Here is a 14,377-nt window from a genome sequence, read left to right as displayed (position 1 = left end):
TCATAAAGTAAATATTTTTAAGATATAAAAGAAAATAATAGTTCTAAATCGGAATTACGAGCAAATTAGAGAAATTGAATTGAGAAAATAATTATAAAAATAATTAAAGAGCTAATTTCGTAACGTGAACCGTTACAAACCCCCCAAATGTTTGTGTACGTTCCAATTAAACTATATTGCGGTACCATTAATTAAACACAGTGTTTTTAAAACTTTTTTGCCTCTTAGTCTTTTTTTGATAAGTCACCTTTTATCGAGATGTGGCTTCTTTTTCAAAATATACCTAAAAATATAAATTATAAATAAATTTTCAGTATAACAAGTTTCTATAATCGTACTTAACCACAAAAAATATTCGACAAATATTTAAAATATCTCGATACACACTGCCTTATCGAAGATATAGACAGACCAGATTTACGAATTATCATCAATCTGTATTGGAATCAAAGGGCCAATATAGAGATAGAAGAACAAGAATCCGAGAATATTGATATAAAGATAGGAGTAAGACAGGGTTATGTTCTGTCGCCGCTACTGTTTAACCTGTACAGTGAAGCCATATTTAAGGAAGCGAGAGCGGAGCCAAGTGATGGAATCTCTAGAAACGGAAAATAGTAAATAACATAAGTTTCGCTGATGACACCGTTATAGTGGCAGACGCCCTGGAATCGCTACAAGAATTGCTAAATATAATTAACGATTATTGCATTCGATACGACTAAAAATAAACAAAAAAAAACTAAATTTATGACTGTCTCAAAAACAGAACATGGAAATGATAGGTTAATGATAGAGCAAACCCAAATAGAAAAAGTTAAGACATACAAATACCTGGGAACCTGGGTTGATTACAAAAATGACCAAAGCAAAGAAATTAAGGTCCGAATTGAAACTGCAAGGCAAGCATTTATAAAAATGAAGACACTGCTTACAAACAAAGACCTTCAGTTGCCTCTCAGATTCAGGGCTCTAAGATGCTACATATTTCTATATTGCTATACGGAATGGAAGCTTGGACATTGAAAGAACAACACATAAGAAGAATAGAAGCGTTCCAAATGTGGTGTTACAGAAGAATATTGAAAATTCAGTGAGTTCAAAGGATTACCAATGTTGAAGTGCTACGACGTTTAAATAAAGAGCTGGAAATTATAAAAATATAAAAACTAGAAAACTGGAATATTTTGTCTGTCTGTCTTATTTGTATCTAGTTATTCGTAGATTTTAAGTAACTAAGATCCTAATTTACTTTAAATGTTACACAGTTTAATCAAATCATGGCATCTAGATTTGTGATCTGTTATTTTTATTACTGTTGACATGATTTAGGAAAGTTCAGACAGTTTATTATTTAGTAATTTATAAAATATAGCTGAATCAAAATTTCATTATAAATTGATACCAATACTTCATTTATATTTCATACAATAAATTTAAGTGCTTTTGCAATATATAACTCATGTATTTCATAAACTATGTATGAATTAGTAGAAGAGGATTGTAAATAATAAAACAAATTTCGGGATGAAAAGAATGTTTGTAATATTATTATTAAAAACATAAAGTTTGTATTAACAATAATTTACTGAAAAAGTTTTCTCTTTTATTCTACCTATTATAGGACTCGTATTCTATTTTCTAATCATCATCATTTGCTATCATATGTTCGGAACAATTATCTCTTATATAATAATGGTTATTAGCTAGTAATATTAGATAGTAATGGTTAATTAAGCTGAATATGAGCTAATTTTTGGACAGAATTTAAAAAGATTTGTTCATACAGTGATGAGCGTGCTAATAACTGGCAAAATAACTCAAAAGATGGAAAACATAATATATTGCGAAACAAAAAGAGATAAAACTAGTGGAGGCGGAAATTGTCGTTATAAACGTATAAATTAATATTACATTACATAGTTTCCCACCTTTAGACGTATTAGAGGAGTATGACAACTGTCACTGTGATAGTAGAATTTTATAAAATATTCCTGTCACTGACGTTTAAAGGTAAGAAACTATGTAATGTAACGTTAATTATTTACACATTTAGGTATAACGATAATTTCCAGCTCCACCAGTTTCATATCTTTTTGTTTCGCAATGTATTATGTTTTCCATCTTTTGCGTTGTTTTGCCGATTATTAGCGTGCTCATCACTGTATACAGTAATAGGCGCGCTAATAACCGGCAAAATAGCACAAAAGATGGAAAACGTGTTAAGTTTTGAGATAAAAAGAAATGAAATTAGCCGAGCTGGGAAATTTAGCGATATTAACCTAGAAATTTACATTATATTGATTGTTTCCCACCTTTATACGTATCGGACGAGTTTGACAGCTAACACTGTCACAGTGATAGTTTTAGTTGACATACTTCTCTGATACGTGTAATGGTGAGAAACAATAAATATAACGTAAATTTATAGGTTAATATCGCTAAATTTCCCAACTCGAATAGTTTCATTTCTTTTTATCTCACACTTAATACGGTTGCCATCTTTTGTGCTAATAACCGGCAAAATACCGCAAAAGATGGAAAACATAATACATAGTGAAACAAAAAAAGATGAAACTAGTGGAAGTAGGCATTATCGTTATAACGTATAAATGATTAACATTACATTACATAGTTTTCCACTTTAAGACGTCTGTGACAGGAGTATTTTATAATATTCTACTATCATAGACGTAGACAGTTTTCATACTCCACTGATACATCTTAAGTTGGGAAACTATGTATTGTAATGTTAATTTATCTGTTTATAACGATAACTTCCACCTCCACTAGTTTCATCTCTTGTTTGTTTCGCAATTTATTATATTTTCCATCTTTTGCGTTATTTTGCCGGTTATTAGCGAGCTCATCACTGTATTGTATATACCTAATAGAATTGGCAAAAATATGCAATTAAACATTAACAAAAATAGAGTTTATGCAGTATGACCCATGCCTACTCAGACAGACTATGATACAGATTTTGATTTAAAGTCATTTGTTTTGACAACGATTTTCTAAGTCTAAAAATGTAATTTCCATTACCAATCAATTGTGGTATATTCCCATATAAACATATTATTTAACTTAGATCTGTCACAAGAAAACAGTTTTAGAACATTTTCAAATGTTCTTATATTATACTCGCTCTACTTTCGAAAGAAAAAATAAAATCACGATCCAAGATTGGATTTGACTAGAAAAAAGGAAGAGTCCGAGAAGCGTCTATCTTCTTAGGCATATTAATTGACAATAAAATTAAAATATTAGCAGAAATTTATTCAAAATCAACATACCTTAAGTTAACAGATAACTAATATTATTAATAGTACGAGATCCGAATAGGAGGTTGAAATGTACCCACCTGCTTGCCGATTGAAACATTTTTTTTTATTAAATTTCATACAAAGACAAACACGAACAGCATGGGTTGCCTATCAACATTGTGTCATAGCTATCCTTAAGGGGGGGGGCGTAGAGGTAATCAACATTTTAAGCACATTTTAGTGAATTTTGTTTTGAAAGTATGAGAGAATAATTTTATTTTTAAATTAAATAAGCATATTAAGTATATAATTCAAAGGATATTAAAAAAATTCAAGAAGAAATATTGAAAAATAAGCCAACGGTGGCAAATTTTTAAAGACACCTAAAAAAAAAGGATTTTGCGGTGGATATCAGAATTTATCATTGGATCATGGTAGACAAAAACTTCAAAAAAATTTTATTAGATTATGAGGTAACGCTGACAAGTTTCTTTTAGTTTTATTGATCTTTGACTTTTTAGTAGCACTCAGAAGTCAAAACAACGAAACTTTTTACAGAAAAAGGGTGAAAATCAACATATTTATTATTGCTAAACAAAAAATAAGCCTAAAACAAAACATATCTCGACAGTGTTACCTCAGGGAATGTTTAAAGAAAATATGTACAAAATTTCAGGTTAGTTGGTTAAGTAGTTTTTGAGTTACAATGTCTAAAGGCATTAAAAAAACAGTTCTGAGAAAAACGCTTTTAAAGTACTGTCAACTTTTATTTTTTTGTCTGTCAAATCGTAAAGTGATGCACACCGGAATATTTTTTTTGAATCGCGGGGTAATTTACAAAAGAAAATGAGAACAGCTGTTGACCGTTTCTCACAACGCTCAAGCGCGCTGGCGCGGAGATGCTGCAAAGCGAGTCGAAGATAGGGAGATAGTGTTTAATATCCCTATCTTCGACTCGCTTTGCAGCAGGTTGTCGTCAGCACGCTTGAACGTAATGAACGTGACAATGTTTACCCACATAAAATTCAAAATAAACCTCATTTTCGTTATCAGCACCATCAAAAACATACAGTATGACAAAAATTGGCCATTCACCTCTCCGTGGTCAGTATCTCGAGAAATAAGCGTTTTTTTTGGGTGTGCCGCTCGTCTATAGATACATAAATGTTAAAAACTATCCTATATTAAATTAGAAACGTGGATCATAAATAAAACCGAAACAAATAGAGATGTGGGAATAAAAAATCATTTGAAGAGTTACATACAGAACTTTAACAAATGAAAAAGCTTACAATCATCTATATACAGTGATCAGCGCGTTAATAACTGGCAAAATAGCGCCAAAGATGGAAAACATATTAAACTGCGAGATAAAAAGAAATACAACTAGTAGAGTTGTTAAATTTAGCGATAGTAACATATAAATTGACATTATATTGATTGTTTCTCACCTTTAGACGTATCAGAGGAGGGTCTAGGACGTTTCATCGCCGCCGTTTCGATGCCGCCACTTCGATGCCGATGCCGGCCGATTCATCGCCAGTCAATTAATCGCTATCTGATATATTTCCGAATTTTCGACAGTTACAATTATTAGTTATTTTTAGTATTAATTAGGAATTCTAGGAAATGCGAGATATGACGGCGATGAAATGGACTGGCGATGAACCGGCGGCATCGAAACGGCCGGCTATGAACCGGCGGCATCGAAACGTCCCATTCCGTCAGAGGAGTATGTCAACTAAAACTGTCGCTGTGACAGTGGCTACTCGTCCGATGTGTCTAAAGGTGGGAAACAATCAATACAATGTCAATCTATAAGTTACTATCGCTAAATTGAACAGCTCCACTAGGTTCATCTCTTTTATCACACAACTTAATATATTTTCCATCTTTTGCGTTATTGGCGGTTATTAGTGCGCACATCACTGTATACAAGAGCTTAAGAATACATCTCTTATACAGTGATGACCGCCCTAATAACCGGCAAAATAGCGCAAAAGATATACATGCCTATAACGTATAATGCTTACCTCCACTAGTTTCATCTTTTTTTGTTTCGCTATGTATTATGTTTTCTATCATTTACGTTATTTTGCCGGTTATTAGCGCCAAAGCTGGAAAATGTATTAAGTTGTGAGATAAATAGAAATGAAACTAGTCGAACTGGGAAATTTAGCGATATTAACCTTTAAATTTACATTATTGATTGTTTCCCATCTCTACACATATCAGAGGAGTATGTCAACTGAGACTGTCACTGTGACAGTGGTAGTTTCCAAACTCGTCTGATACGTCTGAAGGTGGGACACAATCAATATAATGTAAATGTACATATAAGTTAATATCGCTAAATTTCTCAGCTCGACTAGTTTCATTTCTTTTTATCTTACAACTTAATACATTTTCCATCTTTTGCGCTATTTTTCCGGTTATTAGCGCGCTCATCACTGTATTATTTAATTGGTTTATTTAAAATTGATCTGAATTACGTAACGTTAGATTAAATTAGATATGTTTTTATGCAGAAAATAGAAAAAAATAACTTAATGATATTATAACAAGATAAGTGAAAATAAACAGTCTTTATTTAAAAAAACCCAAGACCCTAAACATTTTTTAACTTTTTACAAATTTACTTTCTATTATACTAGAAAAGGTGTAGTGGTATTAAAACAAATTAGATTTGACACTAAAATGAGAATGAATACAACTCTTAGTTTTTTATTAATTATATTCTTTTTATTACAGTGCCGATGGAAATTTTGAGGTGACGCTCGCCACAAAGGCCACACTCAACTATACTGGTCGTGTTGATTGGAAACCGCCAGCCATTTACAAGTCTTCCTGCGAGATAGACGTCGAATATTTTCCATTCGACGAACAAACCTGCGTCATGAAGTTTGGATCCTGGACTTACGATGGATTCCAGGTGAGAAAGTTATTATTATGAAATGATTAGTCACAACTGACGAACGTAAGTTTATAGACCGATCAAATAAAATTACAATACATATGTAAATCAAAATGTAATTCCGTACAGGTTGGAATAAATTTTTTATCAAAGTTTAGGTCAAACCAAAAGATATTTTCAAGAAAGTATATGATCCAATGAGGAGATCATTGCTTAAATAATTAAAAATGGGTAATTTTTGCTCAAAATTTACCTTTTTAAGTTCCGCGGTAATTCATGTTCATATTAAAGTTTTTACAATTTTTTTTTTGCAAAGCTGAAGAAACAATCTTTTATATAAGACTTACTAAATTAAACTTGACACTTAATTTATTTAAATAATTGTAAATCAAAATTGAAAAACAAGTTTCCAAAAAAGTATTTTTTGAATTATAAATAAGCACTATCAAACATTTTGTTTGATGTAAAAAGTTGCGGTATCGTATCAGTATATGTATATTAAAAAAAATTGGTTTATAAATATTGAGTACAAAGTTGATGTTGATATTTTGATCTGCTCCTGTAAAAGATAAAAGTTTTGGTGTTTTTTGGAAGATAAAGTAGTGGTTAATAATTAATTTAGTGTTTATAAACAAAAACATTTCAGTATATAGTGGTTTAAAACTTATTTCCCCCTAAATGGGGGATAAAAGTGAGTCAGGAACGTCTCTTGTGACGCGAGTGACTGCGGATAATGGTGATATTATTAGTAAAATGGAATTGAATATGCAAGATGATGGACAAAATGCGAGACCGAAGATTAAACAATTCAATTTGCTTTCAGATAAGTATAATCTTGATAATATTTGGGTTTACATTGAAAGGATTGGTGATGATCTTAATTTGGGAAAATTACATGCAATGACGATTGGGCACCTTATTTTTAAAAAATTAAAGTTAACGAATGTTCGAGAAATTAAAAGTATAGGTAGGAACCGTGTAAAAGTTTTGCTTACTTCTCGGTTAGAGGCAAATAACCTCGTCAATAACAGCTCACTTAAAGAACAAAATTTGAAAGCATATATTCCTAGTCATTTACTAGAAATAAAAGGTGTGGTGAAAGACGTTGATACTAGATATGATGTGAAATATCTCATGGATAACATCGAAACCGCTTCTAATGTTTTGAGTATATATAGGACTAAGCGTAGGGTACAAAAAGAAGATAAAATTGAATATGTGGACAAAAAAACTATAATTATAACTTTTGAAGGCAATATTTTACCGAATTATGTTGCCTTTAATAGAGTATATTTTTCTGTTGAACAGTTTTTTGGCCGAGTTGTTCAATGTTATAAGTGTTTAAAATTTGGGCATGTTTCAGGGCAATGCCGAAGTACACAGGAACTATGTATACAGTGCGGTGAAATTAAAAATAAAGACCATCATTGCGAAAAAAAGTATGTTTTGTATACATTGCAAAAATAACGAACATGTGACAATATCAAAAAAATGTCCATTTTATGAAAAACAAAAGAAAATTAAGAATATTATGATAGAACAAAAAACTACTTTTGTGGAAGCTAGATTAATATGTAAAAACTCCTTTTCGGCACTCATCAGACCCAACTCTTTCTCTTGTTTAAATAATAATGAAAAATAATTTCCATCCCTACCAATTAATAATAATGATAAAAATCTTGGTCCGACTCGGCCAACTGTAGAAATTAATAGATCTCAATTTTTGACTCAATCAAACTCTAATATAAATAATTCAAATGAACACTCAGGAAAGAAAAGAAAAGCAAATTCACCTATTTTAGAATCAACATCTCATAAACCGATGTTCCCCTTCACTTTTGGACCGTCTCAACCTTTGCCAACTAATTCTTATACACCGAATAATAATATCGAAAATAAAACTGAACTAGCTAAATCTGTAGCAACATTTATAATAAACTTTTTAAAAAATATTCATACAGTAGAAGACATAAAAACCTTAGACAACAAAATAATTATTAAAGAAGTAGAACAGTTCATAATTAATTCATAATGTCAATACAACATAATTTAAAAATAAGTCAGTGGAATTCCAGATCTGCTATATCAAACAAAGGTAGTTTAATGCATTATTTAAATAATAAAAGTATAGACATCCTCCTAATTAGTGAAACATGGTTCAAAAAAGATATTAGTTATCATTTTAAAAATTATAATTTGGTTAGAAAAGACAGAAATGATGGCTTCGGTGGTGTAGATATTCTCATCCACAATTCAATTACTTTTAGTGAATTAAATTTAAACTCTAATTTTAACACGGAAATAGAAGTTTGTGGTGTAACAATTAAATATAAAACAAAGGATCTGAATATTTTATCTATATATAGACCACCTAAAAGTAAAAGTTCAATAAATGATTGGACAAACATCTTCTCGCAAGTTAATAATTCAGCAATTATAGGAGGAGATTTTAATGCTCACCATACTATTTGGGGATCTAGTTACAATGACACAGTTGGAACACAGCTTATTAATACTGCAGATGATCTCAACCTTATCGTAATAAATAATGGCGAGCCTACTGTTCTTACTCGACCAGATCAAAATAGTTCAGCAATTGATGTAACTTTTGTTACTCCTGACATAGCTAATAAAATCCACTGGTACATACATTCTGACACACTAGGCTCTAATCATTTTATTATCAATATGGAAATATTAGATAGTACTACAACTGAAGAGTTTATACCCAGAAGTAAGTGGAACATTAGAAAAGCCAATTGGAATCTATACACAACCTCAGTTGAAAATTTTTTTAATAGTGTTTACGAAATGGACAGTACATCTGATAAATATTGCTTTCTAATAGATAGTATGAATCATGCTGCGCACATTTCAATCCCGCAATATAAAACTTTTAAAAATAAAATTCGTTGTTCCCCACCTTGGTGGAATACAGAATGTGATACAATTATTAAAGAAAGGCAAGAAGCACTGACAGAATATAAAAAAAATGCTAATTTTAATAATTATATAAAGTGTCAAGCTAGCATGGCTAAAACTAAGAAGAATCTAAAATTGATAGCTAAAAAGAGTTGGAAAGATTTTGTGTCTTCTCTAAACAAAAATACTCCAACTACAACGTTGTGGAAGCAAGCCAGAAAACTAAATAGAAAATCAATTCCAAATGCATACAATTTGGATAACACCTTAGAGGATGAAATCTTTGATAAAATTGCTCCGCCATCTGTTAAACCACCTAATACTCATAATTATATTCCAGAAAAGCAAAGCCATTTTTTACTAGAACCTTTTAATATTACAGAACTAGAATATGTTCTAAAAAATCGAAATAACACGAGTCCAGGATTTGATAATATTAAATATCCAATGATTCAACATCTCCCTAAAATTGCCAAACTTCTAATGTTAGATATTTTTAATTGTGTAATCAGCAATAAATCAGTTATTGATCAATTTCACGATGTAATTGTTTTACCAATATTAAAACCAGGTAAAAACTCAAATTGGGCTCAGTCATATAGACCGATTTCTCTTATGTCCTGTATGTTGAAAACTCTAGAACGAATGATAAAACACAGGTTGGTATGGTGGGTAAAAAAAAATAAACTTCTTCCAGATTTTCAGTTTGGTTATAAAAAAGGATATGGTACTTTAGACGCACTTTCTACACTAGTAACAGATATTCAAAACACATTTTCCAACAACACCTATTTACCTACTATATGCTTAGACATTGAAAGTGCATATGACAATGTCAGTCTTGACATTTTAAGGGAAAAATTGATAAAACATTTTCATATACCGCCTCAGTTGGCTGAAGCTCTTTATAATTTTTATTCCTGCAGAAAGATATATCTAAGAACTAATTATAATAAACTGATAGGCCCTAGATATAATAATTTAGGACTACCACAGGGATCAGTATTGAGTCCCCTTTTGTTTAATATGTATACTGCGGATTTGCATAAAGTCCCTACTGACATTTTTAAATTTCAAATAATACAATATGCTGATGATTTTCTCCTGTATTCACAGGCCAAAACTTATGATAACTCGGTTCAAACCTTAGGACGAATTCAATGTTGTGTTAATTTATGGTTCAATCAAAACGGATTCGAAATAGCTCAAAATAAATCTACTGTCTGTATTTTCACTCGACATAATATCCCAAAAATAGAGAATTTAAAACTTAATGGCTACGACTATGCATTTGCTTCTTCCATTAAGTATTTGGGAATGATTTTGGATCGTAAATTGACTTGGAAATTACATATTGACTTTATGATAAATCGATGTAATAAGGGTCTAAATTTTCTTAAATCAGTTTCAAGGATCTGGTGGGGAGCTGATGTTGAAACTTCTTTGCTTTTCTATCGATCATATATTAGATCTATAATTGATTATGGTAGTATTCTATATGGCTCAGCTTCTAAACATATTTTAAACAAAGTAGACGTTGTACAAAACTTAGGACTCCGTATCTGTTTGGGAGCTATGAAATCAACCCCAAATAAAGCTTTACATGTAGAAGCTTTAGAAATTCCACTCAATTATAGAAGGAAATATCTCTGCCAGAAATTTTTAATGAAAATTCGTTACCTAAATATCGGTCTTTACCAAAATATTAACAAGCTGAATGTAGCAGATTTAACTAATAAATACTGGAAGCTAAAGAACTCTCCTCCCCTTTGCGAGGCTTTTCGAGATCTGTTAAATTTTGACTGTGATTATAACATGATTGATAGTTTTGGACTCGAAGATTTTCATTCTTTTTTACATACAGTTAAATTAGTAAAACCAAGTTACCATGAAAACAGTAATATTAGCTCTAACATCTTAAGAACATTCTTAGATAATTGGCCAGATTCTATAAATATATATACAGATGCATCTAAGACGTTAGTTGGCACTGGATGTGCCTTTTTCATACCTGCTACTAAAACAGAAAAAATATTTAAGTTAGGCCATGATTTTTCTATCTTCAGTGCTGAAGCCATAGCAATTTATGAGGCCCTGCAATATTTTAAAGAATCAGAAGATATATCTGCAACAATTATTTCCGATTCACTCTCTGTTCTTCTTGCTATTCAAACTATAGATTTTCCCAATAACAATTCAAATATTTATATCCTACTAATTAAGAAAATCCTTTTTGAAATTCATAAAAATAAAAGAAGAGTGAACTTTTTATGGGTTAAGGCTCATATAGGACTAACGCATAATGAATATGTTGATAGGTTGGCTAAAAAAGCCATTGAATATGGTACTTCACATAATCGTAAGTTTTGCATATCTGACTTAGTTAACACTATTAAGCATCGAGTTAAAAATCAGTGGAGTCAATCATGGCGAGATCTTTGTAAACAATCCAAATCTCAGTATTCACTGATTCAACCTTCTGTTCCAAATATATATTGGTTTAAAAATTACGTAGTACCTCGAAGATATATAACAACATTAATTAGAATGAAGTTTGGACATGCATGTTTCCCTCTACATCTAGCAAGAATTAAAGTTTTTGATTCAAATCTTTGTACAGAATGTCAGAAGGTTGGTGACTTAAATCATACTTTCTTTGAGTGTGCAAAATATATTCCATGCACATATAATTTAATCCAAGATTTAATAAAATGTAATGTTTTCCCACCTTTCAACGTATCCTATCTATTGTCACTGAACAGCAAGAATATATATGATTGTTTAATGAAATTTATCTGTGAAACTAAAATTAATCTCTAAACTTGTTAATCCTGATAATTTGGTATATTATGTACATATGAAAAAAGAAGAAGAAGAAGAAGATACATAATGGAAAATGTGGTGAGCAACTTGGACAGTCCATAGCGGCCAGCTTTTGAACTGAGTAGAGAGCTGTAGAAGAGTTTGCTATGGAACTCTAAGGACCTCATTGCCTTCCTTATGTATGAACAGAAAACAAAAAAAAAAGTTGTGACTGGCTAAATGACACCCAAGTCAATGCCATAAAAAACAAAAAAAAAAAAAAATATTGAGTAGTTTATAAGATACGTAATTTATTTATAAAAATTTCCATTTTTTCAATTGCAAAAACGCGGTTGTTGCCGATAGAGTATACAAGTTTTTAAGGTTTCATTTTTTTCCTTTTATGTATATTTTCAATAAATGTATTGACAAATCAAAATTTCAATTAAACATTCCTCAAAAATGGCGTTTGACAATTGGTGTTTTTGTTTAAAACTTTTTTTTTAATATCATCGCCGGGATAAAAAATTTTGAAATTATTTTTCGATATTCGTATTTCTGGTAGTTTTTAACACATTAACAAAAGAAAAAAAATTCTAGAACCATTTTTTGCCGGGATAGCATTTCAAAGTTTAAAAATTCATAATTTGTTTATTTATCAATATTAACATTTAAAAGTGCGTGAGTATATCTATTAACCCTACTACTTAACAATGCCATTTAATCGAATGTACACTAGACTTCTTTTCTATTCGAAAGATTACAAAAAAAGTATTTGGATAGCGGTAAATGAACTCGGATTGCCCTATCAAATTTAGCGTCGTAACCAATACAACTACATAAACCATTTCGGCGACAACGGTTAAATGGATTATATTTTGGAGCTTCATAATTTGGAAACGGTTTAACCGATTTTGATTACTAAACATGAGTTTAAAACGTATTGACAAGTAGTATCTAATGCATCTAAGATTAAGTATGATAACTGAAGGTATTGCAGAAATTATTGAGCTTGAAAAGCCGTTTTTCTCATAGGAAATAGATTTGATCACATTTATGAAGCCTATAACTTAAAAATTCGAATTTTCCCAGATATGAGGTGTACACCGTTAGACGCGTCTAGAGCCCTCCTACAAACGCTTAGTTATTGGCGCAATTCTTAGGTTGAAATTTTGATTAATTGTCAAAAAACCAAAATTTTCAAAGTATAGTTTTTCAGTTTTTCGGCTATACTGAGCCGTGTGTATGTCTGATCCTGACGATTTAGGCACCATTTAAAAGCCTAACTCAACGCTATTGATTTGGTGTATTTGTGGTTTTCCTGCCTCTCCTTGAACCTAACCCCAAAAAATATGCCGTTTTGTACCTACAAAGTCCTATAGCTGGCTTATGGGTGGTCGAAAGTTACAAACTGCACCGGATTTGAATCGGCCATGACCCCCTTTTCAAACACAGAAAAAAAAATTCAGATCGATGTAACTTTTCCACAAACATACACACAAACATTTTTCCACTTTTTAAATAGAAATTGAATAAAGTTTCTTACCTCGGTAACTTTTGAATGGTATAACCTATTTTCAAAATTAAACATGCTTTGGAAAGGAATGCTCAGTACTATCAGAAGCCGTAAAGGTCGGACGAGAACGAAAAACAGACCGTAAATGGAAAAGTCCGTAAAATCCACACCCTTGGACCAAAATGGATGTTTGGCATATGGATGGGCGAGTCTTATGGGCGGGAAACATAGTAAAATATAAAAGTACAATATAACTTTATAAAACACTTCCACCGATAATAGCCATTTCATAATTACCAAAGAACGGCAGTTCTCACCAGTGGCGCACACCTACACCCGCTACACGCGACACTATATATACACGAAATATTCGATTTTCTAAATCTGACTGAATTGAAAATTGGGCCAAATCCCATCTTAAAGTTCAGGAAAAGACTCACCCATTCATATGTCAACCATCCATTTTGGTCCAAGGGTGTGGATTTTACGGCCCTTTCTATTTAGGGTCTGTTTTTCGTTCTCGTCCCAAAAACTTCGAAAATTTAACTCCGACCTTTACGGCTTCTAATAGAAGCGATCATTACCTTTCCAACGCATGTGTTATACCGTTCAAAAGTTACCAAGCTCAGAAGTATGAGTCAATTTTTATTTAAAAAAGGGAAAATGTTTGTGGATATGTACATTATGTGTGTGGAAAAGTTAAACCGATCTGAATTTTTTTTCTATGTTTGAAGAGGGGGTGAGGGCCGATTCAGAACCGGTGTAGTTTGTGAATTTTGACTACCCATAAGTCAGCTATAGGACTTGGTAGGTACAAAACGGCATATATTTTGGCGGTATATACCTTCGGTTCAAGAAGAGACAGGAGAACAGTAAATACACCAAATCAATAGCGTTGAGTTAATCTTTCAAATGGTGTCTAAGCTGTCAGGATCAGACATACACACAGCTCAGTAT

At 31.5% G+C, this 14,377-nt stretch overlaps 1 protein-coding gene across 2 annotated transcripts in view; it reads left to right on the top strand.

Annotated features, from left to right (window-relative positions):
* Positions 1 to 14,377, top strand: part of LOC114346273 (acetylcholine receptor subunit alpha-like) — a 1,182,789-nt gene that overhangs the window by 689,290 nt on the left and 479,122 nt on the right. For both annotated transcript variants that reach the window (XM_050646983.1, XM_050646986.1), the window contains exon 5: positions 6,018 to 6,198. In XM_050646983.1, the coding sequence (XP_050502940.1) occupies positions 6,018 to 6,198 (181 nt within the window). The remainder of the gene's footprint in view (positions 1 to 6,017; positions 6,199 to 14,377) is intronic.

This window comes from Diabrotica virgifera, chromosome 1 (genome assembly GCF_917563875.1).
Source record: "Diabrotica virgifera virgifera chromosome 1, PGI_DIABVI_V3a".
Lineage (NCBI taxonomy): Eukaryota > Metazoa > Arthropoda > Insecta > Coleoptera > Chrysomelidae > Diabrotica > Diabrotica virgifera.
The sequence above is the reverse complement of the archived record's forward strand: the minus strand, read 5'-3'. Positions and strand labels throughout refer to the sequence as shown.